Here is a 27,178-nt window from a genome sequence, read left to right on the forward strand (position 1 = left end):
AATGACAACAAAAGTAATTAGAAAATGTTACTTGTTAGTCCAATAAAATTACTTTCTTCTCACTCATGCCTTTGCTTTTCATATGCAATTTTGTTACATATTTATTATTAAAAATGAATTTTAAACACTACAGTGGTCCCTCTACATTCTCTGGGGTTAAGGATGAAGGATCCCCATAAACGTGAAAAACCACAAATAAAAATAATACTATTCTGTTTACCTGAAAGAACACCTCTCTAGGAATCTCCAAATCCTTCTGTGCAATTCTATGGTCCACATCTACCAGAAGTTGATGACAGAATCATGCTGGAGGACCTACAAATGGCTAGAAAAGGGTTTTCTCTAGGAACTTTTAGATTCCCCAGCACAACTCCATGGTCAACATCTGGAAGAGTTACATTAGAGGACCTAGAGATTCCTAGAGAGAACATATCAACCAAAACCGCAAATAATCAAATCTGCAAAAAGTCAAAGCCGCAAATGTGGAGGGCCAACTGTATAAGGAGTTAATTTTTAAATAGACAGCATTCCAGGCTCCTTTTGGTTCTCCCATAGTTTATTTAAAGACTGCCCCTTTCTTCCTCCTGTGAGCTGAGTTTGTTGCAGAGGGTCCTTCCCCGCTTCAAACTGTGATATTTTCAGCATCCTATGGTAATAACACCATTTTAACTATAAGGTTCAGCTCCTGCCACCAGAAATAGCACTCTCTCCTTTCCAAGGAACAAACTGTTTACAGTTCTGAAGTTGCCCGCATGTGGTTCTAATTAACAGTGTGTCCTGGTAGCAGCTGGCACTGCACAGCTAATAGCAATCCTCTACTCCGCAGCAATGGCAGCATCCCACTGTTCACTCCCAGTGTGTAGGCCGACAGCCTTTTCCAAAAAAAAAGGAGAGGTGGGGAGGGGGGGGGAGAGAAAGCCTTGGCTCAGTGGATGTGTTGATTTGAAAGTTAGCTTCTCAGGAGCACCTGCTGCAAATTAAACAAAAATTAAGCAGGAGAATCCCTGGCCAGTGGCCTTGATGTAGTACAGCCAAAACTGGGCTTTGTGACTGAAGCAAAAGACCCACAACCCATGTCTGTCCATGGCTACAGGGCAGACAAAATGAGGGCTTTGCCCCTATTAAATAGGAATTCTGCCTGGCCCTCCCCCTATTATATTTTCCTTAACTCACTAAATTTCTAGTACTGCAGAAAGCATGACACACAAAAAATCATTTAACTGGTGTGTGTTTGTCAAATGTTGTCCCCCACCTTAATCCGTGGGAAGAGGCAGATAAGAAATTAAATTATTATTGCTGTTGTTGTTTATTGCCTTTGTTTTTTGTTGTTGTTAACTGTCATCAAGTTGACTTTGACTTCTGGTGACCCTATAAAAATCAGTTTGCAGAAATGGAAGTAAGCTGAGTGAAGACTAAGGGGGAAAGTGGGAGGAGGAGGAGAGAAACTGGGAAAGCATCTGAAAGAGTGGGAGCGCAGAGCACTGTCAAAGCAGAATCAATTGAAAAGTGGAACCCAGGTTTTTTCAGCTTGCAAGTGCATTTTGGCTGCTAAAAACATAAATAACTTCTGAATGTGTGCAAAAGCTAATGTAACACTATCTATCTATCTATCTATCTATCTATCTATCTATCCATCCATCCATCCAAAAGTTAAGTATAATGAACAAAAGTGTATCTTTAATGTCCTGGAAGTAATACAGTAAAATAATACTGTAACAGATGCACTGCCCACAATCACAGAAGCACCATGGACTGAATACAGAGAGAAGGGGACAAAACAGCAAGCAGTGCTTGCTTTGGACTGCTGTGGAGGCTTGCTTTGGACTGATTGGCACCTTTTTGCCTCCTCTTAACTTGCTCTTCAAGCACCGTATGCATGCGTGCAAGCAGTCCAAAGCAAGCCTCTGTAAGAAGAAGGACTGATGCAAGCCCTTTCTTTCGACGCTTGCAAACTACCCAGACAAATTCCATTAATTCAAGGAAGGGTCTGCTCTTTCCATAGACAAGCCTTGGGACTATGCATGTGCACGCGTGTGTGTGAGCAATCCCAAGCAAGTCTTGCAGGCAAGAATAACTGATGAAAGAGCCCATTCTTGTCAAATAAATGAAACTTGTATATTATTGGCAAGCGTCAAAAGAGCAAGGCGTCGAAAGGTGGGAGAACAGTATTACTGTTTCTGCTCTTTCACCAATTACATCTGGAAAGTGGCACACACAGCCCAGCTACTTCTTGAGAGTATTGTTGAAATGAGGAGCCAATCTTGAGCTTATTCACTAGCATCTTTCATCAAAAACCCCGGAATTCCATTGGTTCCTAAATACACAGAACAGGAGGCCTAACTGTGAAATGTAACCTACAGGGCAACCAGATGGAGTCCTTAATGGGACACTGAAACACCTGCCCAGCAACCCTTCAGCCTATTCTGGTGCTGCGAACAGCTGTGTGTGAATGCCAAGCAATCCCCAGGGACTCACACAATAGCAAAACCTCAAGTCTAATGACATGTTGCTGCTAGCCAGTTAAAGATTAAACGGACAGATTAAAGCCTTGGTGCTGAGCAGATCCAGACCTGAAAGAGAAGTGGAGTCTGATAGGTAAATGCAAGAAAACTTTCCAGTCCTACTAACCAAGACTGGAAGGACCAAGGGGAGGTTGACATTCATACATAATTGCTGTGGGTTCAACAGTACTGCAGCTGCGTTTCTGGCACAGCGTGGACAACTTAGGTCTTTAAAGCATTCATGTATACAAAGAGTTAACTCTCCGTATCCACAGACTTTTTTTTTAATCCATGGATTCACACATCCATGGTATGAAAATATTTTTTAAATGTATAAATTCCAAAGAGCAAATGTTCATTTTGCCATTTTATGTAAGGAACACCCTTTTAGTATGCCTTCGTATTTAATGGGTCTTGAGCATCCACAGATTTTGTTATCCATGGGGGTTCCTGGAACCAAACCCCAGTGGATACCAAGGGCCTACTGTATTTCATTGCAGGAGTATTTTTAATTAGATAGATAGAGAGATAGATAGAATGAGCACCTGGTTTTGTAGTTACAGGATATCCTGTATTGTCAATTTACAAAGCAAAAAGAATGTGAGGAGGTTCTTGATCAGGTTACATACATTAACAGAGATATGATCTATAAACTTGTTTTTCTAAAATAACCAGAGACTATAAATACTTGCTTCAGCTGTACCAATACCCCCCTCATCCTTCTTTCCTTGAAGGCACCTGTTGATATTAATGCTGTAAGTTAAGATGAGCTGTGCAATAGTGAACAGAGGCAGTAAATCTGCAGGCACTCGTAGCTGCTAGCAAGACAATATTTGTAGAGACACTTAACTGACCCATTTCGGAGTTGGTTAGAGAAAGGAGACAACTTAAGAAGTACATATAGGTTAAGAAGCATTCTAGCAAAAACAATGGCCCCAATCTAGACAAATGCTTCAACACCTCATGGTTACAGGTATAACTCAGTTAACAACATAAATGTGTTCTGGGAGTTGCCCCTCCACATTTGCTGGGGGTTAGGGGCAGAGAATTCCTGTGAAAGTGGGAAAACTGCAGATAAAAGTACACTCTTTTTTTCCCTTTTTCTTTTTGCCTGAGAGAACACCTCTTTAGGGATCTTTAGGTTCTCCAGTACAACTTTATAGTCAGTAGGAATTATTCCAGAGAGCCTACATACGCTAGAGAAGTGTTTTCTCTAGGAATTGCTAGGTCCTCCAACATCACTCTCTGGTTAACTTCTGGAGGAGTCACAATGGAGGACCAAGAGAGCACATATTAATTAAATCCACAAATAATTAAATCTGCAAAAGTCAAAGTTGCAAATGAGGAGAGCCGAAACAGAAAATTTGATGCTGGAAGCAGAAATAACATAGAAAGAACAGGGGCGGGGTCCTACACTACAACAAAACAAGAGCAGTTCAACATATCTATGATTCCATGATTCTGTATTTCAGGAAATCTTTTATTTAAAACTAATAATATGTCTACATAAAATGAAAACAGGGTGATCAGACATCCTCCTTTTCCAGGACATGCCCTACATTTCAACCTTCTGTCCAGAAGGAATTCCAAAATGTCCTCCACTTTGTGTATGACTAATAATTAATTTATATTTATATTATTGTTTTTAGTTTTTATTTTGTAAGGCCCTACATTTTTCTTGAATATCCTATATTTATGGTGCCTCGTCCTCCTTTGTGGTTATGACATCCATATCAGCCTTTGTAAAAAGGAACTTCTCTGTCAAAGGCTTTGTTAATGGAGGTGAATCTGTAAATTATACATACGCCATATCATGATGATAAAGGGTCAAGATAGCAATCAGAGGCAGCATATTTAACTGGTTTTTATTTTAGCATGATGTGGATGTAAACTCACTTCATGAGAAGATCTGTGCATTGTTCCCTTCAAGTCGGTTATGACTTACGGCGACACTATCATGGAGTTTTCTTGGCAAGATTTGTTCAGAGGTTTGCCATTGCCTTCCCCTGAGACTGAGAGCATGTGATTTGCCCAAGGTCATCCAGCGGGTTTTATGGCTGAGCGAGAATCAAACCCTAGTCTCCAGAGTCATAGTCCAACACTCAAACCACTTCATCACAGTTTTAGGGCCTCAGGTTTAAGGTGTATTTATACACTTGTGGGTGTTGGGCTGAATGTAATAGGAGCCAGAAAGGTGCAAATCGTGTCCCTTCCCCTAAATTTTCCAAGGGCTGAGCTGAGGCGATGCAACTCTTTCAGATCTGGGCCAGGTGATACAAGTCTTACCGATCTTTGCAGTGGTCAGTTAGTGTTGATGCCTGAAAGCAATCCATCTGTGTACCAAAAGTCAGTTTCCCAAGCACCACAATACATTGTCCTTTGCCTGAGGTAGTAAAACATCATCAGCCCAGACCCAACACAGAGATGAAAGAGTTGCTGTTTTCTGCAGCCTTGCTAATAATCTCACTGGCTTTAGCCTGGGGGCTTTAGCCTGGGGGTATATGAATAAGAGTGGGCTGCATGGCAGGAAGTAGCACTGATGGTGCTTTACCTTTGCAGTTGCTGCGGGAGCTGCCTGGATACCATATTGTGATTGATGTAGGGGCTGTGCAATTGTGGAGGACTCTGTAGCAGTCAATGATGTGTAACAGTTCATAACATTTAATGTGCCTGTCCAAGCCAGGCGCTAGGTTTGCGCTGCCCATCTTTCTTCATAATGTACATCAATTGTGCTTTTTCTGAACAAAGAGACGGTTTCTGAAGCTATGCGGATCTTTTTTAGCTTCCTCTGAAATGACAGGTAATGCCATACAGGTGAAATTTTAAAAGCCTTTATTTAATTTCAAGCCTTTGGGCCTCACTGATTCACTTCAAATGCTATGCATAGGGATTTTAGACTGTTTTAATCTTTTAAACTTGTTTTAGCTTGTTAATGTTTTAGTCTATTTAAATTAACCTTTATAGGTTTTAACCTATTAGTGTTGATTTTGCTTGTACGCTGCCCTGAAAGCTTTTGATTTAGGAAGGGATAGAAATATTTTAATAAATAAATACATTTAGAGCATGAACTAATTTGCAATTTTGATATCAGTTTTGGCACTCCCTGGAAAACCTAGCCCTCCTCTCTCTTCTGCAACTTGTGTAAGACCTGCCATCTTCAGATATAAAGAAAGTGGAAAGGTTAACAGATCCAAATTAAAACCGTTTTGCTTGAAATATTGCACACTTAGTACATCCTATGGCAATAAGATATGAAAATGAAGATCCACTGCATCCTTTTAAATTGCTAGATCCCAAAAGGGGGAGAGGGAAATATCACCATAAAATGGAACCTGATGTGTAAAAAAACCACGATAAATTTTTAAAATTATCCTAAATTTTACCCATGTTTTCTCTTTAATTAAATCCGTTTCGTCATTTATGGCATTCCCATTTCTGTCATCTTTAAGTCTCTTACTCCTTTTTTCCTTCTCCCTTTTATACATTTCTCTTTCTTTTCAGTTTTGTTGCTTTAGAATATGCATAAGAACATCTATAAATAAATGTTTCTATAAGTCCATTTGCAGTTTCCACTTTGTGATTTAAAGAACATTACAGCCTGTTCTTTATTTCCAAGGTTGAAAATTAGCTAATCACCCAAATCAATAACCACATTACAAGGCTACTTTCAAAAACCATGGGGGAACTCTTCAACCTCTCAGGACACAAGTCTCCTCATGATTTTATGGTGCCTGTTTGCGAACAGAGGAACTTCAAAGGCAAATTTTAACAGAACTACTGTTTGAGTGTTGGACTATGACTAGGGTCCAATTCCCAGATCAACCATGGAACCCACTGGGTGACCCTAGGCAAGTCAACCTCAGGGAAAAGCAATGACAAACCCCCTCTGAACAAATCTTACCAAGAAAACTTCATGGTAGATTCACCTTGGGGTCACTATAAATTGGAAACAACTTGAAGGCACACAACACCACCATACTGAACTACCAATTAATTGAGAGATTCAACTCCTCTTGGTTCAGGAAGGACAAAGGCTATTCAATACAGTCAGTGTTACTCAGTTCATTAGTGCAAAGGGGTTTGTGTTACTACCCAACAATTAACTACCTTAAATAATAACAGAGTGACAGTGACAGCTGGAAGACAAAATCTGTGTAGCTGAAGCCATACTTATGGGGATGGACCAACACACTACACTGCCTGAGATAGAGCCAGTACTAGTGGATCAAATTCTGCTGCTTGCTTGGATGAATGTGCTACTGCTAGCAGCTAGAAGTCAAGCACTGCTGCTGAGAAGCTGCTCCAAGTAGGTGACAAGATGTCATAACTGCAAAGGAGGACAAGGCACTGTGAAATGTTGGACATTGAAGAAAAATGTAGGACATTACAAACTAAAAGCGAAAAACACTAATATAAACAAATTAATTTTTCCAAGCCTAACATTGTTTAATAATAATAATAATAATAATAATAATAATAATAATAATAACTTTATTACGGCCATTTGGCCAGCACATAAATTAATTCTTCTTAATCAAGTGGAAGACATTTTGGGATTCCTCCTGGACAGAATGTTTCAATGTAGGGCATGTCCTGGAAAAGGAGGATGTTTGGTAGGACATTATCAAATAAAAGCTAAAAACACTAAGATAAATATACATTCATTTCATATAGTTTATTTATTCATCTATTACATACACTGAATTTTATTATGTACACAGCCATATTTTTCTGATGAATTTATCTTAGTTAAAATGCCTTGGTTGGCTTGAAGTATACTTAAGAGCTCTGAGCAAGACATATGCTTAAAATTGTATTTTACTAGCAACAAACCCTTGATTGAGCCTATTATTAATTTCATTTGTAGTTTTCCCATTTGCTCTCTCATCCTTCCTGCTTCTTCCCAGGGACGTAGCTAGGATTTTAGGAAGGGGGGATCCAGACTAAGTGCCACCATTATAATGGGACTTGGGTGTGGCAGGATTTGAAGGGTTAAAACACAGCACACAGGGAAATGCTTGATGTGTGTGTGTTTGGCCATGAGCATTCAGCAGAAGGACAAGGTTGATTAGCACAGCTGATACTCATTGGCTCAAGGACACTTTAGTGTCTAGGTGCACGTAGCCATGGATGATAAAACCACCTGGCTGGATTGCACAGGGGACACTTGTCATGGTTACACACAGGAACTCACTGGGTTTGGGAGACCACATGGTCTGGAGTCTATATAAACCCAGGGGTTGCAAGTGATAGCTTGTGGGTTTGTACTAGGAGTTGGCTTGGTATGGTTTGGAGTTTTAGAGATCTATGGCCTGTTACAGACTGCCAAAATAAAGCTGCTTCGGGTCTCTTTGCAGGTATGCTATTTAAATGATGCATGCATCCTAAGAATCCGGAAGCTGCACCAAAGCTGCACTCCAGTGCTTAGGAATGGAGTGTGGCTTTGGCGGGACCTCTGGACTCTTAGGACTCATGCATCATTTAAATAGCATACCTCCAAAGAGACCCGAAGCAGCTTTATTTTGGCAGTCTGTAACAGGCCTATATTTGTATTATAGCACTGTGAATAAAGAGCACTTTGGGGACTTTGTTTCTCTGGTGGTTTATCAGAAGAAGTCTTGCATCGCTTTGCTGCGTGTCCCTGGAGGTTCCTGCATTGCTTTAGTTCCTGGAAGATATCCAGTTGCTGTTGTCTCACCTGGCTTTTGGAGCCAACGCTTCTGCTTCTAAAATTGCTAGCTCTGCTACAAGGGTCTGATTTAACCCCAGGACTCGTTTGAGTTGCTGACAAGGGTTGTTGGACCCCAGCAGTTTCGCTGACAGTCCGGACCCCAAGATCCCCCCCCCCCCGGCTACGTCCCTGTTCTTCCTCAACTCAAATTGCACACTTTTAGTCCTTGCTTCCACTTGATGCCACTGAACTGTTTCAACAACACAGATTCTCTTTTCCTTTCCTTTCCACACATCTGTCAGAAAACACACACAGAGAGACACACATAAATAAAACTACCACGTGGTCAGTGACAGTCTTCTCACCCCTTCTCCTCTCCCCATAGGCTGGAATTGTGCTGCTCAGCAGTTTTTCTGTAGTCGTTAGGGTGTATTATTGCAGGCTAAATATTTGGTTCATGTTAATTGTGTGGCAAAACCTAACAAGCCCGTTGCAGCAGTGGCAGTTGAGCTTCCACTTGCTTACCTGCGGAGGCACTGGTCTTATAGGACATTTTCGAATTCCTCCAAGTTTGAAATGTAGGACCTGTCTTTGAAGAGGAGGACTTCCGGTCACCCTGACTCCAAGTCTTGCAAGATTTCCGTTAGGTCTCACAAGACTTTGCCAAGCCTGTGCCAAATCTCCAGGAGCAGCTGTCAAGTCTCATGAGATTTAGAAACATCTTGTGAGACATGGCCAAGTGAGACATGACAGTGGCCTATATAAGGCATCTGCCCACATGACACAACCCAGACTTAGTTTGTGGACAGCCGCTGCCTGATCTTATACTTTGTCTGTAGGATTGCCAAGTCAAGAGCATCTCAGGCCCTGACATTTTAGGTCCAAGATCTCATATGTTTCATGGAGCTAAGCCCCAGTGATATTACAGGAAAAGCCCTGGTGATGTACTTATGCATGATACATTTAGCATCTATCTCACTCGCTCAGAGCATGTCCCCCAGATAAAAAACATGAAGTCAGAAACATTGGAAAATATTGGAAATTACATTTTTGAAGCTCTGAACTTAATAGAGAACAAATAAACTTCCCCCAGCTCTATTAAAACTGTTTTCCACCCTTGAGATATTCTGCCTGCTGCTTCTCCATCCCCTCCAAGACAGGGTACTGAGCCAGCCGTTGGAAAACTGGCCAGAACACCACTTGCCCCCTTTTGAAAGGAGATACTATCTTGAGGCAGTGGGCCTGCCACCAGTCATGATTAAAAGGGGACCATATCAAAGGGGGTTATTGCTTTGGGGGACCCTCCTTGGGACTGGAGTGAGGGCAAGGACCAGGCGTGTTATTCAGGAGTAGGAAGTAGGCTATATTGTTTTTCGGTCTTGTAATATTTGAACTACAGATCTGAAGACCAGGGTGCGAATCTCTGGCCACAGAAACCCACTGAGCGACCTAGGCCTAGGGTAAGTCACACTATCTCAGCCTCAGAAGAAGGCAATGGCAAACTCCCTCTGAACAAACCTTGCCTAGAAAACCCCATGGCAGGGTCACCATAAGTCAGAAATGCACACAACAACAAATTTGGAAAGCAGGGAAGGGAAAATGAACCATTGTTGATTTGTTTATTATTTTAAAGTATGTTTTAATCTGTAAATTGTTTAATTGTATTGGGGGGATATTGGGATACAGGATTGTGTATTTTAACGTGTAAGCTGCCTCGGTTGTGTAGCACAGAGAGGCGGGATATAAATAAATGTTATTATTATTATTATTATTAATCAGGAGGCAGCCTCCAGTGTGCTAAATGTCAGAGGGAGACAAGGAGCGGGGGGACAGTTGTACCAACATAGGAGAAGTCAAAGCTACTGGAAGTGGTTACCCCCTAACTGTCCTCCATTTTAAATAATCTCAATAGCCTTGGCAGCAACAGGTCTCTTTGGCTGAAAATGGTGCTGCTTAGTGCCAGGTTGCTAAATGGAAAAAACAGTGATGATTCAGGATCTGAACGTGGAAGAGCATGCCAACTTGAACTGTATTACAGAGATTTGGCTGAATGAAATGTGTTTGCATGCACCCATGTGTATTAACCTCTCTTAGTTTTGTCTCCCTAGTAGGGCTGCTAGACTGAAAACCTGGGGAGGGTGCATGTTGGTTGAATGAAAGAAGGAATTTCAGCCGGTGTTGCTAGGTACCTGGTTGCATGACAAGCAACACCTGCTGAAATTCCCTCTTGTATGCATTCATTGTACAGGAGCTTTCTCTAGTTTTCGGTCTGATAATCCTACCACCTGGTGATGCCTGGGGGTCTGGAAGGTGGAGTTGCAGTGGTCTATTTTGATTCCATCTGCCTCACCAGCTGCACTGTCCTACAGTTTGCTGGGTTTGAGCTTTTGTATTTGAAGTTGGGTGGATGGAAAATAATAAGGGTTCAGTTGGTGTACCTCTTGTCCAGTTGCTCAACATTTTCTTTTCTTCAGCTGGTCTCAATAATGGCATTGGAGTCCCTTCTAGTACTGTTGGGAGAAACTCAGGAGTTAATATTCTCTGCAATCACCATGGATCTGCCCCAAGCAGTATCTGGTGCCACCCATGAAGTAGGTTATATTCTGGACCAAGATACAATTGTGAACTCTACATGGAGCTGCCTATTTTCAAAATCATCAGTGGTCCAAAATACTGTGGCCAGATTGCTGACCAGGGCTGATTATAGGAAACAAATGCCTCCCTTGTGAAAACAGCTTCACTGGCTACCAATTCATTGCCAGGCATAATTCAAAGTGGTGGTCATGGCCTATAAAGTCTATATGGCTTGGGTTCAGACTGTGAAAAACTGTACCTTCCTAGATAAGCCTCCATTGACAAGATCTCAATGGGAGAACTTTCTTCTGGTCCCACTACTATCACTGAAGAAAGGTTAAGGGAGTTGGGCATGTTCAGTCCAGTGAAGAGAAAACTGAGGGGTGGCAAGATTGTACTGTTTAAACATTTCCTGGGCTGTCTCAAAGAAGATGGTGCAGGTTTGTTCTCTGATGACCCAGAAGGTATGACTTGGTCTAAAGCTTTTAATTTAATTTGATTTGATAGGAGGTTAAATTTTAACTGAACATTATAAGGAATTTCTTCACAGTAAGAGCTGTTAAACAATGGAACCAATTACTAAGAGTAGTGGTAGCATCTCCTCAAGACATCTTCAAAGAGGCTGGAAAGCTACTTGCTGGGAATGCTCTAGTTGAGGTTCTTGCACTGAGTGGGTGCTTGAGTGTTGGACTATGACTCTGGAGACCAGGGTTCAATTCCCAGCTCAGCCATGAAACCCACTGGGTGACCTTGGGCAAGGCACATGCTCTCAGCCTCAGGGAAAGGCAAACCTCCTCTGAACAATTCTTGCCAGGAAACTGCATGACAGAGTCGCCATAAGTCGGGAATGACTTGAAGGCACAAAACAACAAGGAAAATAGACTCTATAGGACCCCTTACCACATCATGATTCTATGAAAAACCTTTGTGTTATGCATTTTTTTAATATTTTAGTTTATTTGTTTTAAATATTTATATCCTGCCTTTCTCCTGATAATGGAACTCAAGGGCTAACAACAAGGGGTTGGATTATATGGCCCTTGCAGTCCCTTCCAGCTCTAAGATTCTATGGTTCTGATGTAAAATATAAACACAAGTTAAAAATAATCCAAAAGTCAAAATAAAAGTATAAATATAAGATTAAGAAAGCAAACAATTTATGAATAGAAAAATTAAACCTTAAAAACATTAAAGACCTCATTCCCACCAAACAAAGGTGGTGGGACAGAGAGAAGTGCCTTTCCAGATGCTCTTAGTACTTTTAATGGGCTCATATAGTGAGATACGGTCCAAATAACCTGGATGTGTTTTGTTGTAACATACACTAAGGTAGCATTGACCCTGGGAGACAGAAAAGGTGTTTGCTTGTTTGTTTGCATTATTACTGCTTTTAATTTTTGTTGATTTATATTTGTGCTCATAAGCCACCTTGATCATTGGAACATAGAAAAGGACATAAATGGCCAGATAAATTAAATATAAAATAAATTCTCCAGCTGAAACAAAGGTAACGTCTTATCTGAGAAGTGGTTTCACAGACAGAATGAAATGAGAGGCTCTTAAGGTTACCATTAGTGATTGGGGAAGGAAGAGCAGAAAGCAATATTGTATTTATTTTATATTTTTAAAAAACTGCGTAATGGAGAGCTGTGTTCTTACAATACAGGTTCTTCTAGTTTGCTCTTGAAGTTTCAGACACATTGTACATCTGTGCATAAAAATTACAATCTAGAAAGCAATCTCCTTTCCTCTTTTCTTCAAACCAACCTTTTGTCCTCCTGTCCACAATATTTAATCTAACACATGGATGATCCTTCAGCCCATGAATATCTGACTCTGTATGTGAACCAAATTACAGATTTTCTTCTGTTCAGTTTCTTTCCTACATTTCCTGACCCAAGGTTGCCTTCCCTTGTCAGGACTCCTGTTATCTGGCAGCTAAAATATACCCTAAATAATTATATTAATTACATAAGAACGCTTTACCTTTGTGACTCACACCCGCCTTGTTACTGCATGCTGTTCTTTGCAGCGATTGTGTAACCCAGAGGATGTGCAGAATTGCAGCTACAGGGATTGACACAGAGGTATCCATTTTCAACCTAGGGAAAAAATAATTGCATTTTACAACCAGGGGTCATGGAATGGAGGGGAAAAATGAGATGTGCTCCAAGCTATAAGGACAACATCCAACACTGTATTTTATGAAAGACTAAGAGGATGTGGGCAGAAAATTGCTGAAAAGCTGAGCCTTTGAAAGAGTTAAGAGCAAGCTTGGAGAGAGATGACTAGCAAAGATGCTGCTCAGAACTTTGCAAAACCTTCTACAAGGCCTGATTTAAAGATCTTGCCTGCTAAAATCATTCATCACAGTGACCACCTTCATCCTTTATGGGACCCTTGGCCACTATCCTGACTCAAATATGTGATTTTTTGTTCAGCTGTTGGATTGACATTCAACTGGTCTCAGCAATGGCATTGGAGTCCCCTCCAATATTATTGGTAGCAACCTGGGAGTTCATATCCTCTACACTGACCATGGATCTGCCACCCATGAAGCAGGTTATGTTCTTGATCTAGTACTGTCATGCACTCTACATGGATCTGCCTTTGGAAAATGTTCAAAAATGTCAGTGGTCCAAAGTACTATGGGCACACTGCTGACCATGGCACCAGATCCTGTCTGATCTTGGAAACTAAGCAGCCCTGGTTAAGTGCTTGGATAGGAGACTGCCATTAAGTGCCAGGTGCTGTAGGCTACATTTTCGAAGAGGGAACTTGCAAAACCACCTCCAAATATTCCTTGCCTATGAAAACCCTATAGAATTAATGGGGCTGCCATAAGTCAACAGGCAACTTGAAGGCACATACACACACACCTGTTTGGTGGAAGGACAGTTACCTACAACTCCATCCCAGCTACCCCAAAATGCCCCGATTTGGTAGGGACAGTCTCTATTAATTCTCTGTCATCCTACATTTTCAGCTACCTTTGAAGTGTGCTGGTTTCTTCTCTTTCCATTTTCCCTTTTCATCCTTTGTTTATTTGAGTTAAAATGCAAAAGTAGTTTGCACTCAATTAACTCAGTGGGGGAAGAGAAGGGAGCAGAAACCTGCCCTGAGTACCCTCCTAAGAGAAAAGCAGAATAATCTGTGTGCACTTTCTCGTTAATAACTTTTGCCATCTTGACTATACTCTGATGTTGCTTAATGACATATGTCCCAGGATTCATCTTCAATATGTTGGAGGATATGCAACCCTAGTAGTGATAGATAACTGTCTTCCTCCTACTTAGGTAGTAGAAAAGCTTAGGCTGCATCTTGATAGCCACATTAGGTTCCTTCCGGCTAATGTTCAGGGCCATCAATTATTAATTTGGACTTGAAAACATTACATCGACTGGAACCATCTATTTTATTTCCCAGTGCTGTGAATGGAAGCTTTGATTCAATATTAACCATACAGGAAATACAGTGTTGCTGGAACGGTTACAGGTCTGACTCAGAAAGCCATCCATTTGAAAGATGAATCTCTGTTGAGGAACGTGCTGCAATGTGAATACAAGGCTTCAATAAAACATGTTTGTTGGTTTTAAACATGCTGGGCAAATTTAATTAGGAAGGCCGTATGAGCATCACTTCATTGGTTTCAAAGGGAGAATGCCGAGGAAGTTTTGACCTGCTGCCCTTATCTAACCACAAGTGATTGCAGATTTACAGTATGCTGAAACATAAAGTATGTTAAGCTGACAGCCCAGGCCTAAACATCTTTAACTGGAAGGATGATGTGCTGGTATCAGTGGCCTTACTATATCACAAATGTGCTTAGGGCTGTCAAGGAAAGCTTGGAAAAGTTTGCACAATGATTTCATTTTTTCAGACTTCAGCTCTCAGACTTTCCCGACCAGCATAGCCGTGGGAGTTCTGGGAATAGTTGTCGGCAAAGTAAACTTTCCAGGGGGGATTTTCAGAAGAATGTTTCAAAATTCTCAAATTAATTTAAGGATGAAAAGAATCAGGGGCGCATTACAGACAGCCTCTTTGGGGCGGCCGGTAGGCACTCCTTTCCCCGGTGTATCGGGGCCTCAGCTGCCAGAACGGCAGCCTCCGAGGCCCCGATCTGCCGCTTTTCAGGCCGTGGGGAAGTGGCAAAAGGCCGCTTCCCTGTGGCCTGGAAAGGGGTGTCCTTGGAGTTTCAATCCTCAAGGACACCTGGTGATGGCGGGGAGGAGGAGAAAGGGGCTGCTTGGCCCCTTTCTCCTCTGCGTCGCTGGCACAGCCATCTAAAGGCTGCGCTCAGTGACGCAAAGCTGGAAGGAGCTCCGAAACGGAGCTCCTTCCGGGCTGCAGAAAGGGTGCACTAGGCGCCCTCGCGCAGCCCCACTATGTCACAACCGCGCTGCCTCGTTTGGAGGCGGCGCGGTCGTGACGTAGTCATGGCGGTGGCTGTGTGGAACGGCCGTCACCATTTTGTACGTGCTGAGCACGTACTAGGATTGGGGGTGTGCAGAAGCGCCACCGCTTCCTAACCCTAGTACGTGCTCAGCACATACTTAAAGGCCCGTCTGTAACGAGCCTAAGAATTTGAGAAAAACTGTATGTGAAGAAAATGGAAACTGACATGTTAATTCATTGGGCCTTGGAGTTTTCAGTGCTCAGTACTTAAAAAGGGTCCCCCCCCCCAAAAAAAAAAAAAGTTTGAATCCTTGCATATGCAGACATATTAGTGTTGAAATGGGTTTGCCTTTTTCTGAAAGTATCTTCGTTTTAACATAGGCAGCATGTTCCCCAGCAAGTAGGAACAAAAAGCCTTGGAACACCTGTACTCACTGGATATGGCCCATACAAATATTGAAATATTAATTTCAGTTCTTTTTTGAAGAATTAACAAAAATTGGCAAGTATGAGACAAGTTTTAAAAATCTAAAATCAAAAAGCAAATCTGAGATTTCCCATCCCTAGATCTAACACACACAGTGGATTCCTGTATATGTTTACTGTGAAGTAAGTTTTATGTTCAAGAGTAATTGCTCCAAGAGAAATTTGCTAAGAACTGACGTATGTACATTATAGTGTGGAACGTATGTCTCTATCAATGCTGTACAGTTCCTTTAAAACCAGGCTGGGTTGCCATTGCCTTCCTCCACATTTGTGATAAGGTTTCTACCTCCCACAAAGGTAAAACATTTCCTTTTGGTCTATATTAGCTCAGTTTTACCTATACAACATTTAAATACCCACGCCCACCCTGCACCCCCAATGTAGCAGTACAGAGACTTCTTGAGAGATTCAGTGTTCTCAATCTAAGAAAGGGACCCATGGCTTCACAAAAGAGAGACACCCAAGAGGAGTTACTTTACTGCTGCTAAAGGAGTTTAAATTTTACTGTCCTTTGTCCTGGTCTCCATATGGCCAAGAAGGGAAGTGGCCTCTGTCTGCCTGTATTGAGATCCTTCCAAACCAACTGAACAACAGAAGTAACATTTGATGCAGAATGTAGGTCTGTGACTCCCACAGTGTCACTTTTTCCTCTATATAATTTGTTTTAACATTTTTTCTTTAGAAGTCATGGAACTTCAAAAGCTTGCATGATGTATTTTGTGCATTTCGGTTAGCTGATAAAGGTATCACTTTTTTGTGAATTTTGGGTTTAATTTTTTTACTGTTGGGCCAACACAGCTGCCCCTGAATATATTCCCTTCCTCTAAGGCTCTGGACTTTATTGCACAGGGGAAAATCAGGGGTTTAAAGAGCCATTATCCCGTGATTGTGGGAAGATTTTCACACATTGCGATTAAAGAGCCATTATTCTGGGAATAACCAGGCAATAAACAGCAACAAATCATTCACAGGATTTCCTCATGAATTATTTATTGCTGTTTATTGCCTGGTTATTCCCGGGATAATGGCATTTTAATCGCGATGTCGTGTGGTAATCTTTCACCCGATCAGACGATTTTCACGGGATAATGGCCCTTTGAACCCCCAATTTTCCCCATTTGACAAAGTCCTAAGAGTCTTGCCCAAGGGCTTCCAAAGCTGAGTAGGGGATTTAAACTCTGGTCTTATAGAGTTCTAGTCAAACTACTACACTGTGCTGGCTCTCTGGGGAATTAGACTTAATGTTTTTTGGGGGGAAATCTATCTTTCACTCAGCATGCAAAGGGATCTTGTAGCACCTTTGAGACTAACTGGAAAAAAGAAGCTGGTAGCCTGAGCTTTCGTAGACTTCAGCCTACTTCCTTAGATGTTTGTTATCACTTTCATGTGTACATCTCACATGTGTGAGTGAGGCTCAGTTAAAGATGCTTTTAATGGCATGTGAAAGCACCAGATACTTATCCCACAGGATTCTTGTGAGAACTTTGTAATACCATTGTTATTCTATGAATGTGTAAAACAGGGCAATGATCTTGTGTTACATATTCATGTTTCATAGTAAGGGAAAGCAGATGAATGGAAATTATCCTTTGTGCATTTCCATTTGTGTCTCATTCCTCACCACAAGAGCCTACAAGTTAAAGAATCCTCCACTGCTCAGTAGAGTGCAGGTTTTTCCAGATTTGTCTGGAACAAAATCACTTGTTCCACCTGTTTGTTATCTACGCTTGCCAGATCCAAATCTTAGTGTTGCTGTTGTTGTTTTTAAAAAGAGCAATTTACAGATTTAAGACTGAAATCCCAACAACTGTCAGGTAGAAAAAGAGCCCTGCAGGATTAGATGGAAGGGCTATTCTGCCACTTATCTTGCTCTTCATCGTGCCGAACCAGATGCCACGGGAAAGCTTAAGCAGATAGCAAGGGGCTCTTCCTCAGCTCTTCTCCAACATATGATATTAAATGCTAGACTGTCCCTGAACATGAAGCCTTTATATCAAGGCTGGAAACCCTGGGCCCTCCACTGATATGTGTTAGACTCCAATTCCCATGGCAAATGCTTAGGGATGATAGGGTAGTAGTAGCCCCCCAAGCCTGCTCTAATCCTATATATTATTTTGGAAGTTGCTGAGATCCAGTTTTGGGGAAAAAAGCAGATTATAAATAAACCAACACAATACAATGTTGTTTAATCCAGTTACCCTCCACTGATTTGTTTTATCCCCTGCTAAAGCCCAATTTAATATAACAAAATTGTACATTACATCAAAAAAGTGATTGCTGGTCCTGATTCTATCGCCCTTCAGTTTTATTAGAGAACCTGAAGATCAGCTGCCTTCTTGTTAGTAGTTAAAAGCTGCAGTAATGTTTCTACTTTGCAATCTACTGTTTCTACAGTAGTTTGTATTTTGCAACCTTGAAATCATCAAAATACTTCCTTCAGCCACAGCTCAAGTAGGTGAAGTGTACACCAGCTAGCCATTCCTGAGTCGTTCATTCAACAAAGCATCCTCATCTATGTACAACACCCCCCCAACAAATGTGGGAAAGGGATCATTGGTCAAATTCAGACAGCATCCTTGCAAAAATATATTCACACTGCATCCACACAAATGTCAGTTTCAGTATTGCAACTGCCATTGTGATGTGGAGCATGAAAAGGGGAAATGAAAGAACACTTAAGATTAGATTTGTGTCGCTTTTTAGGAGGTACTTCAGATGCTCGAATCACCCACACATTTGCATAGCATGTCCTTTGGTGCATTAAAAAAAACCTATAGGAAACCAAAGTGGTCAGACCTAGTAGAAAGGAAAGGCACGCAGAGTCAGACTACAATGCCAAATACGCTTAACAAAAATAGAAATGGCAATGAACAGAGTTCTGTGCAAATAATCAAACTTTTCACGTATTGGGAAGTTTGATTCTCTTTGGACTGAAATAAATTAGCACAGGTCCAAAACACACTGCAGAAATAATCTTGTTTGAGACTGCTTCAACTGCCCTGGCTCAATGCTAGGGAATTATGGGAACTGTAGTTTTGTGAGACATTGAGCCTTCTCTGTCAGAGAGCCCTGGGGCCACAATAAACTACAATTCCCAGGATTCCCTAGCACTGAGACAAGGCAATCAAAGTGGTCTCAAACTGGATAATTTCTGCAGCGTGTTTTGGACCACAGCTGACTTAAAAAGACTGTGGTTGCCAGGAACTGCTTTCCTGAAAGGTTACTGCTTATTTTCTACACATTTCAGCTTTGCCTAAAAATGCCACCATGCCTACTCCTTGTATTAAATCCCCATTTACTGTTTTCTTCCTTATTGTTGTTGCTGTGTGCTTTCAAGTCATTTCCAACTTATAGTGACCCTAAGGCGAACCGATCATGTGGTTTTCTTGGCAAGATTTGTTCAGAGCAGGTGTGCCATTGCCCAAGATCAACCAGTGGGTTTAATTTTCAGACACTGGTCATATCAGAATGCCTTTCTCAGAGAGATTTAAAAACAAAAATCCTGACCAAGGGCTTCAAAACATGTGCAAAGTGGCTTTGTAGTAGAAATGAAATAACTTGTTCCGCATCCATGAACTCATGATAAAACGTCACATATCAGCTCAAGTGGACTTCTCCCTGAATGTTTTCATCACCATAAACATACCGTCTAACATTTCATGGAAGAAAATCAATTTCATAGATTTGGCCAGGCAACATCAGAGTGTAGACAAGATGGCAAAAGTGAGGAAGAACACACAAGCTGAGAACTGTAGTTGGTGAGGCATTTCGCCTAGATATATCGCATAGATATAGGATGTGGGACACCTGCCTTAATGAAACTACGTGTGAAAGGGATCTAAGAGTCTTAGTAGACCACAAGTTGAACATGAGTCAACAGTGCAATGCAGCAGCTAGACTGGAGCTGGGGATGTTTAGCCTGGAGAAGAGAAGGTTAAGAGGTGATATGATAGCCCTGTTTAAGTATTTGAAAGTATTGAGGAGGGAGCAAGCTTGTTTTCTGCTGCTCCAGAGACTAGAACACGGAACAGTGGATGCAAGCTGCACGAAAGGAGATTCCACCTCAACATTAGGAGGACCTTCCTGACAGTAAGGGCTGTTTGACAGTGGAACACACTCCTTCCTCAGAGTGTGGTGGAGTCTCCTTCTTTGGAGGTCTTTAAGCAGAGGCTGGATGGCCATCTGTCGGGGATGCTTTGACTGAAAGTTCCTGCATGGCAGAATGGGGGTGGACTGGATGGCCCTTGTGGTCTCTTCCAACTCTATGATTCTAGGTTGCTGCCATTTGCTTTTGCCAGAGTCTACTGGGAAGAGCATGATTCCACCCCATTCTCTACTCTTCAGCCTACTACATTAATTGAGTGTAAACTACTTTTGGAACTCAGTTTGCAGCAACTGAAATAAGCTGAGGACAAAAGGGGAAAGGAGGAAGAGGAGGAGAAAGAATCAGGGACATTTTAAAAGCAGCTGAAAATGCAGGATGCAAGGGGAGTCAATGAAATTGTCCTTGTTAAATCAGGCCAGCTGGAGGGTTTGCAGTAACTCAAGGCAAAGGCAATGGCAAACCTTCTCTGAACAAATCTTGCCAAGAAAAACCCATGTCAGGCTCACCTTAGGGTCACCGTAAGTTGGAAATGACTTGAAAGCACACAACACACACATTCCAAACTAACACGGCTATAAGGTGCATCTACACTGCAAAAACAATTCAGTTTGACACCACTTTCAAGTACTGTAGCTCCATCCTATGGAACCCTAGGATTTCATAGTTTAACAAAGTCTTTTGGCTTCTTGTGAAACTACAAACCCCAGCATTTGGTGGGATGAAGCCGCAGCAGTTAAAGTGGCGTCAAACTGCATTATTTGTACAGTGTGCACGCACCCTTTTGGCCAAATATCATGCTGTCCTAGTTTCAGCAAGCTACAGGGGACTCGCTTGTGGTACTTCTTCTTGTGCAGCGCTTCCTTCCCATTAACCACTGATTTACGTGCCACTGCTACTGCGCCTGGAGACCAGGGTTCGATTCCCCGCTTGAGCCTAAAATCACACACTGGGTGACCTTTGGCAAGTCACACTCTCTCAACCTCAGAGGGCGGCAGCTGTGAGACAGCTAGCCTTTTCTGTCAGAGGGCTCTGGTGCCACAATAAACTACAGTTCCCACAATTCCCTAGCATTGAGCCAGGGCAAGTTAAAGCGCTCTCAAACTGGATTCATTTCTGCAGTGTGTATGTGTTTTGGACTTTAAAGCTCTCTCTCTCTGAGGGGAGACTGACCACGCCCCTCACTCGACGCCCAAAACCTAAGTCCCGCCTCTTTCTCCTCAGATCCGTCCCTTAGCAACAAGGAGAAAGAGAGCGCCTGCGCGCGAGGGAGATGGCGAACCCAGCACGCGCCGCCGCCTTCGCGCCTGCGCACTACGTCTCCCCTCCTCTCCCTCCTCCAAAATGGCCGCCGCTGCCGCCGCTCTCTCTCTCTCTCTCTCTCTCTCAGACCAAGAGGGGTGGTCTCTTCCGGTTCATGTCGGAGCAGAGGAAGCCGGGCGGCCATTTTGGATCATCCGGGAGCGGCAGCAGCAGCAGCAGCAGCAGCAGCAGCAGCCGCCTAGTGCCGCTGTCTGAGGGAAAAGGAGGCGAAGAAGGGGGCAGAATCAGGGGTGCAGGCTTGGCGGCGGCCTCCCCTCCTCTCTCTTTCTCTCACCCACATATATATATATATATATATATATATAATATCTATCTATATTTGTATCTATCTATCTATATATGATATTATAAATAGATATACATATATAGAGAGAGATAGAGAGAGGGAGGGCATAGGAAAAGAACCCGAAGCCCTGCATATATCTATATCTATATCTATATATATCTCCCCCTTTGGGCAGGGATTTGGGGTTTCTTCTGTGTGAAGGAGGAATTAAGCGAAACATGGGAGCCAAGGCCTTTTGAAGCAGGGTTTGGGGAGAGGAGAAGAGAAGAGAAGAGAAGAGAAGAGAGAAAGAAAGAAAAAAAGAAAGAGATCAAAAGGGCTGAGAGAGAAGTCTCCTCCTGGGGAAAGGGCCACTGAGGAAAGAGAAAGAAGAGGAGGAGGAGGATCAGCCAGAGGGGTCCATTTTTGCCCCCTTTCATTCCCCAGGATTGCATTCCTCTCTTTCCTGCAGAAGCAGCACCCTCATCCCTGTTCTCCTCCCTTTCCCCCATCTGCTGCTGCTGCTGCTCCTCTCTCATTCCCTTTGCCTCCTTCCTCCTCCCTAATCTTGAGCCCCTTTGCCCTGCATGAGAATCCCTTCCTCTGTCTCTAATCCGCCCCACCTTTGGAGGGACTCTATATACAATTCAAATCTCTCCCTAGGATGATCCCTGGAGACTCCTGAGGGGATCCCAGGCTGCTCTTCGGAGATAAATGAGACAGGAGGGCACTCCTTCTGGCGGAGGAGAAGGAGAAGGTGGAGGAAGAGGCCGAAATAAGACCCCAGGGTTCACCCCCCAGGCTCCTTTCTTCTTCATGGTGGCCTTTCATCACCACCACTGCCACCACCATCATGCAGTGAAATCGCACTCCCTTTTTCTGTAAATATATATATATATATATATATAAGTATTTTGGGGGGAGGTGTTAGGATTTTTTAGTAAGACTATTATATAGCTGGGTTCGGCCGTCACGATCGGGGCTTCGGCGCAAGTGAACGAAAATGTCCACTCGAACTCCCTTGCCCACCGTGAAGGAGCGCGACACTGAAAATGTGAGTGGTCTCCAGGGCTGTGAATTGATCTAAGGTGGTTTTACAGTAACCTCATGGCATTTTAATAGCTGATGTTGAATGCTTACAACATGGGGACGCGACGCTGACAATGCGAGCGGTCTTTCAAGGCTGTGGATCGGTGCAATGTGGTTTTGCAATAACTGAATACAATACATTTTAATAGCTGATGTTGAGTGCTTATAACATGGGAACGCTTATAAGCTGTGGTTTTGCAGTAACTTCGTATCTTTTTAATAGCTGGTGTTGAATGTTTACAACGTGGGAACGCAACACTGAAAACTGAATGGTCTTCAGGATCGTTGACAGGTGTAAGATGGTTTTGCAGTAGCTTCGTATCTTTAATAGCTAATATCGAATGCTTACTACACGGGAACACAACACTGAAAATTGAATGGTCTTTGGGACAGTTAATTAATTTAAGTTGCTTTTACAGTAGCTTCGTACCTTTTTAATAGCTAATATCGAATGCTTCCAACATGGGAGCATGCCACTGAAAGTGTGAGTGGTCTTCAGGACTGTTGATTGATATAAAGTGGTTTTACAGCAACAGCACATCTTTTTAATAGCTAATCTTGAATGCTTATACTACTGTAACATGTTTTGCTTCCCTCTTCTAAGGTGTGTGCACAGGATGTGTTGTGTCTGCCTTGCCTTCAAGTTGTTTTTGGCTTACAGCAATCCTTAGCTGAACATACCTCGGGGTTTTCTTGGCAAGACTTGTTCAGAGGAGGTTTGCCATGGCCTTCCCTGAGGCTGAGAGAGAGTGACTTGCCCAAGGTCACCCAATGGGTTTCATCGCCGAGCTGGGAATCGAAACCTGGTTTCCAGAGTTGTAGTCCAACTCTTAAACCACTACAACATGCTGGCTCTCGTGATAACAACGTGGCTTATTTAATAGGGAAATGTGTTTTCCTGAAAGTACTTGCATTTTCCTAAACAAGTTCAAATGTTGGCATTAGTAATTAGTTTATATATATGCAGAATTCAGAGAGATAGCTGTATTAGTCTGTAGAATCAATACATAGAGAGATCTTGTAGTAGCTTCGAGACTAACTGAAAGAAATTGGCAGTGTGAGCTTTTGTAGACTTCAGTCTACTACTTCCTTAGATGCATTTACATCTGAGGACATAGACTAAAGCCTACGAAAGCTCATGCTGCCAGTTTCTTTCAGTGAGTCTCAAAGGTGCTACAAGATCTCTACATACTCATATATATGCAGTTAGACTCTGACAAGTAAACTTCTTTCAAAGGGTAGTTTGAGATTTGTCATATCCTCAGCCTTGCTGGTATTGTAACATCCATTGTCTGGCAGCTGGACATGTGATAACAGATGTTTTACAGGTTGCTGTGATGAACATTGTTATTAGGAAAGCTCTCACTAAGGCCTGCCTATAGTAAGCTTCTGTTCATGTTTAAATTTGGAACCCTCCCTTCCCCTTCTTACTGAGCCCGTCATACTTTACTCATATGTCTTAAGAACCCAAGGGAGAATCAAACATCCAATGTCTTGGACACACAAGACATGTGTTGAGGGCTAAAAGCAGATTATGAATAAACATACAGCAGGAAGGAGTGGGTCGTTCCCTTTCACAAAGAAAGGTGACCTAGATAACATATCTTTCAAATATGACTTGTATTTCTCTAGAGGGAGAAATCCAGTTCTTAGGTTGATGGATAATTTCATTGAAATTGTTTCTGGAAGGAAGAGGCTTATGCTATCTTCAGACATAATGCTTGAATGTCTTTTACATAGATGCTAAAGAAAATTGCATTGCTTTTTCATTAACATGACTTTTTTAGTGCTGTGAAGTTGTTTTGCTGCTTTAAAGGTAGATGTTTCCCTGGGACTTTGGTAGGAAAACTATATTTGTTGGTCTTAAGGAAAAACTTGTTTGGAACAAATCAAAAGATAGCCATGGGGATTCCTTCTGTAAAATGTATTGTGTAGAGGAAATGTATTCATTGATATAGATAGGGCTTAAGACAGTGCAACTCTTCTTTTGCCTTTTGGCCTGATTGCAGATTTTACAGTAAACCTAACAGTTTGATAGTCTTAATAATGAAGACTGGCTTATTCATGGTGCTTTTGAAGGCAAGAACTAGACTAAACTAATTTTTATGTTTCTGTGGTCTAGTCTGATTGTCATTGACTGAAAGTACTTGAAACAGGGATGTGGAACAATTGTTGTATTGTCAGTGCGTTGTATTTGTTGAGTCAGATAAAACTTCTCTATTTGTTTACTCTGGTTCCTGAAACAAACTATGAAGCTAAATGGCTATAATCAGCCAAAGCTGGATTCGATTATTATAAAAAATAATACTTGTATATTCCAGGTCCTCAACGTTTCATTTTGGGGGGAGGAAAATGGCCAGTATTGAGGCTTTCATTGTAATGGACTGTAAATCATGACATTTTTTTTCAGCAGCTTAAATCATGTGGCCACTCTCTTTTTGATACTTTTGGATAGATAGGCTACTGTAGTTTAGAGTAACTATATCTACAAGTTCATCTGATAGGCTGTTCAGTTAGGTTTCTCTAGTGTGATTATTCAGTATAGATGGGATGAATTTTTAAATAGGTTGTGGATGGATGGTTGTTCCAGTTTTAAAAAACTAAGCAAAGTTAATACTTGTTGGGTGTTTGATGGCAGGTGGTTGGACTGGATGGCCCTTGATTCCAGCCCTAAAGATTCCTTCCAGCCCTAAGATGCTATGGCTCTGTGTTCAGAAATGGGCCTGGTTCTGATTTAAAAATATAAAATTAATAATATGTTGGGACTTGTGGTTGTTTTTTGCTTGGTTTGTTGTATCAGAGTTTGCAAACTGGGCAAAACTGGATTGGCTGGTCACAGATGAATGTAGATAATACTCTGATGAGTTAAAATTATAATTTACAGCAAGGCCTGTTCTTGACCAGAAAAGTGTTAAATCACAAGATGATCCATAATATGATTAAAGGTAACACAGGTCAGTATTGTCCTGATTTTATTTTAAATTTGGCTATGTAGAATTAACTGTAACTAACTAGAACTTAATAAATATTTTATTAATTACTCAGTTTAAAATATTATTCCATTTCAGCTGCAATGAATGGGGGCATAGTTGAACAAGGCAGAAAATGCAAAATATCTAAGCAGCACTTTTGGCTCCAGCAGTCCTAAGAGCCTTTAGTGCATTTCACACTTAAAATTTACTCATTATGATAAGAGATAAGAGATATGAATGAGCCAGTGCTGAATTTTCCAAGGTAATATTCATCAGCTTCTATTGGCAGAAACAGATAATGTTTTCTACAGTTTCATATTGGTTTCCAAAAAAATGCTGAATGAGCGTTGTTCTTGCCTGTGCTTGAAGCTGAACCATGTTAAGTAATTGTAAAAGTGAAGACAAATTGTACAAGTCAGTGCAGAAACCCATTTTTCTTTAGAAACACCACTGCGTACAATGACATCCTCTAACAGCAAATCTAAAAGATTTACAGATTGAGTGAGCAAAGAAAATACTGGTGCTTTGAACCAAAATTCTGAATCCATGAGTTGTCACTATTTTGCATCAGTGTGTGTGAGTTTAAGGTGATGAATTTCTGCTCACATTTTGTTTGATTTCTACTCTGAGAAACTGTATAATGCATTGTAATACCCAAAGGCTCCACTAACCTTTCTGCTTGTACCCTTTTGTCAGGGAGCTGTAGAATAGGCCTCCCCTTGAGGGGTAAGAACACGTTTTCCTTGGGCAGCAGCTGCAAAACAGAAAAATAGATGGTGGAGTATACGATTGTATGTATATTTCATGATGTGGCTCTTAATTTTGTGTGCTGGGTAATAGCCAGTCAGTTAATGTACAGACTATTTTCCCCCCAGTCGCAGGTTTATAAAAAAAGTATCATATCAAACAGTTTTTGCATTACTTTCAGGCAGAAAGTTTTATTTTACACAACTGAAGTATTTTGTTGTGTCTCAGTATCATTATATTGGCTTACATTGACCTAGAAAATCTTATTCTATAAAGACATCTGTTTCAGATGCATTTTCTTGGGCAGTACTAAGGTTTCTGTAACTGACACATTTTACTCAGTCATTTTGAAGAGACACCTGTGGTGTGAAATGATGAAGCTGGTAAATTCAGCTTGCTTTGCTTCATATTCTGGCGCAGCTCAGTTTTTAAATTCTAGTCAAAAAGCTTGCTGAATGAAACAAAAATCCTTTCAGCTGTGTCCACTGGCTATCCAGTGTAGTGCATTTGGTATACTCTGCTTCACTGGGCTTCAGACTTGAGTGCTGCTGATACAAGTAATTAGTAGTGAAACTATACTGCATTGGTTTTGCATATATTCAATAGTAACACCTTTAGTAACAGAGATTAGGGTATTTGCTGTAGATCATCATATACCTGCTACAGTGCCACACATCACTGCTCTTTTCATAGTGCAGTCTTACACGCTTGGATTCACTTGGATTCAGAGGGCCACCTCATTCAGTTCAGTGGGGCTTACTTCCATGTAAGTGTCCATAGGATTGATCTGTCGGTCACACCTTGAGCTGGAACTAGGTTTTGGTCACATCTTAACAGGATTGCAAAGGAGACTTTTATATTGCAATGCTTTCTTTACAAAATGTGGTTCTTTGTATTCACAACCCTTGGTTAGATGAATGTGAAGAACCACATTTTGTAAAGAAAGAGGCAACATAAAAGTCTCTTTTGTAGTGCTGATCAGATGTAACCAAAACCTTGGGTGTGAGTGTCCTTGGTTATTTCAAAGTATTTGAATAAGTGAGGTGGTATCAT

General features: G+C 41.6%; 1 protein-coding gene across 13 annotated transcripts in view; it reads left to right on the top strand.

Annotated features, from left to right (window-relative positions):
• Positions 1–21,126: 21,126 nt before the first annotated feature.
• Positions 21,127–27,178, top strand: part of MARK3 (microtubule affinity regulating kinase 3) — an 86,320-nt gene continuing 80,268 nt past the window's right edge. For 5 of the 13 annotated variants that reach the window (XM_089522602.1, XM_089522603.1, XM_089522607.1 and 2 more), the window contains exon 1: positions 21,128–22,371. In XM_089522602.1, the coding sequence (XP_089378728.1) occupies positions 22,321–22,371 (51 nt within the window). In that variant the 5' untranslated portion in view covers positions 21,128–22,320. Of the gene's footprint in view, positions 22,372–27,178 lie in introns of all 13 variants that reach the window. The other 8 variants (XM_089522608.1, XM_089522609.1, XM_089522611.1 and 5 more) reach the window with 5 other exon arrangements.

The sequence above is a fragment of the Sceloporus occidentalis genome, unplaced genomic scaffold (genome assembly GCF_023333645.1).
Source record: "Sceloporus occidentalis isolate IW3139 unplaced genomic scaffold, rSceOcc1.0.p SCAF_4, whole genome shotgun sequence".
In the NCBI taxonomy this organism is placed as follows: domain Eukaryota; kingdom Metazoa; phylum Chordata; class Lepidosauria; order Squamata; family Phrynosomatidae; genus Sceloporus; species Sceloporus occidentalis.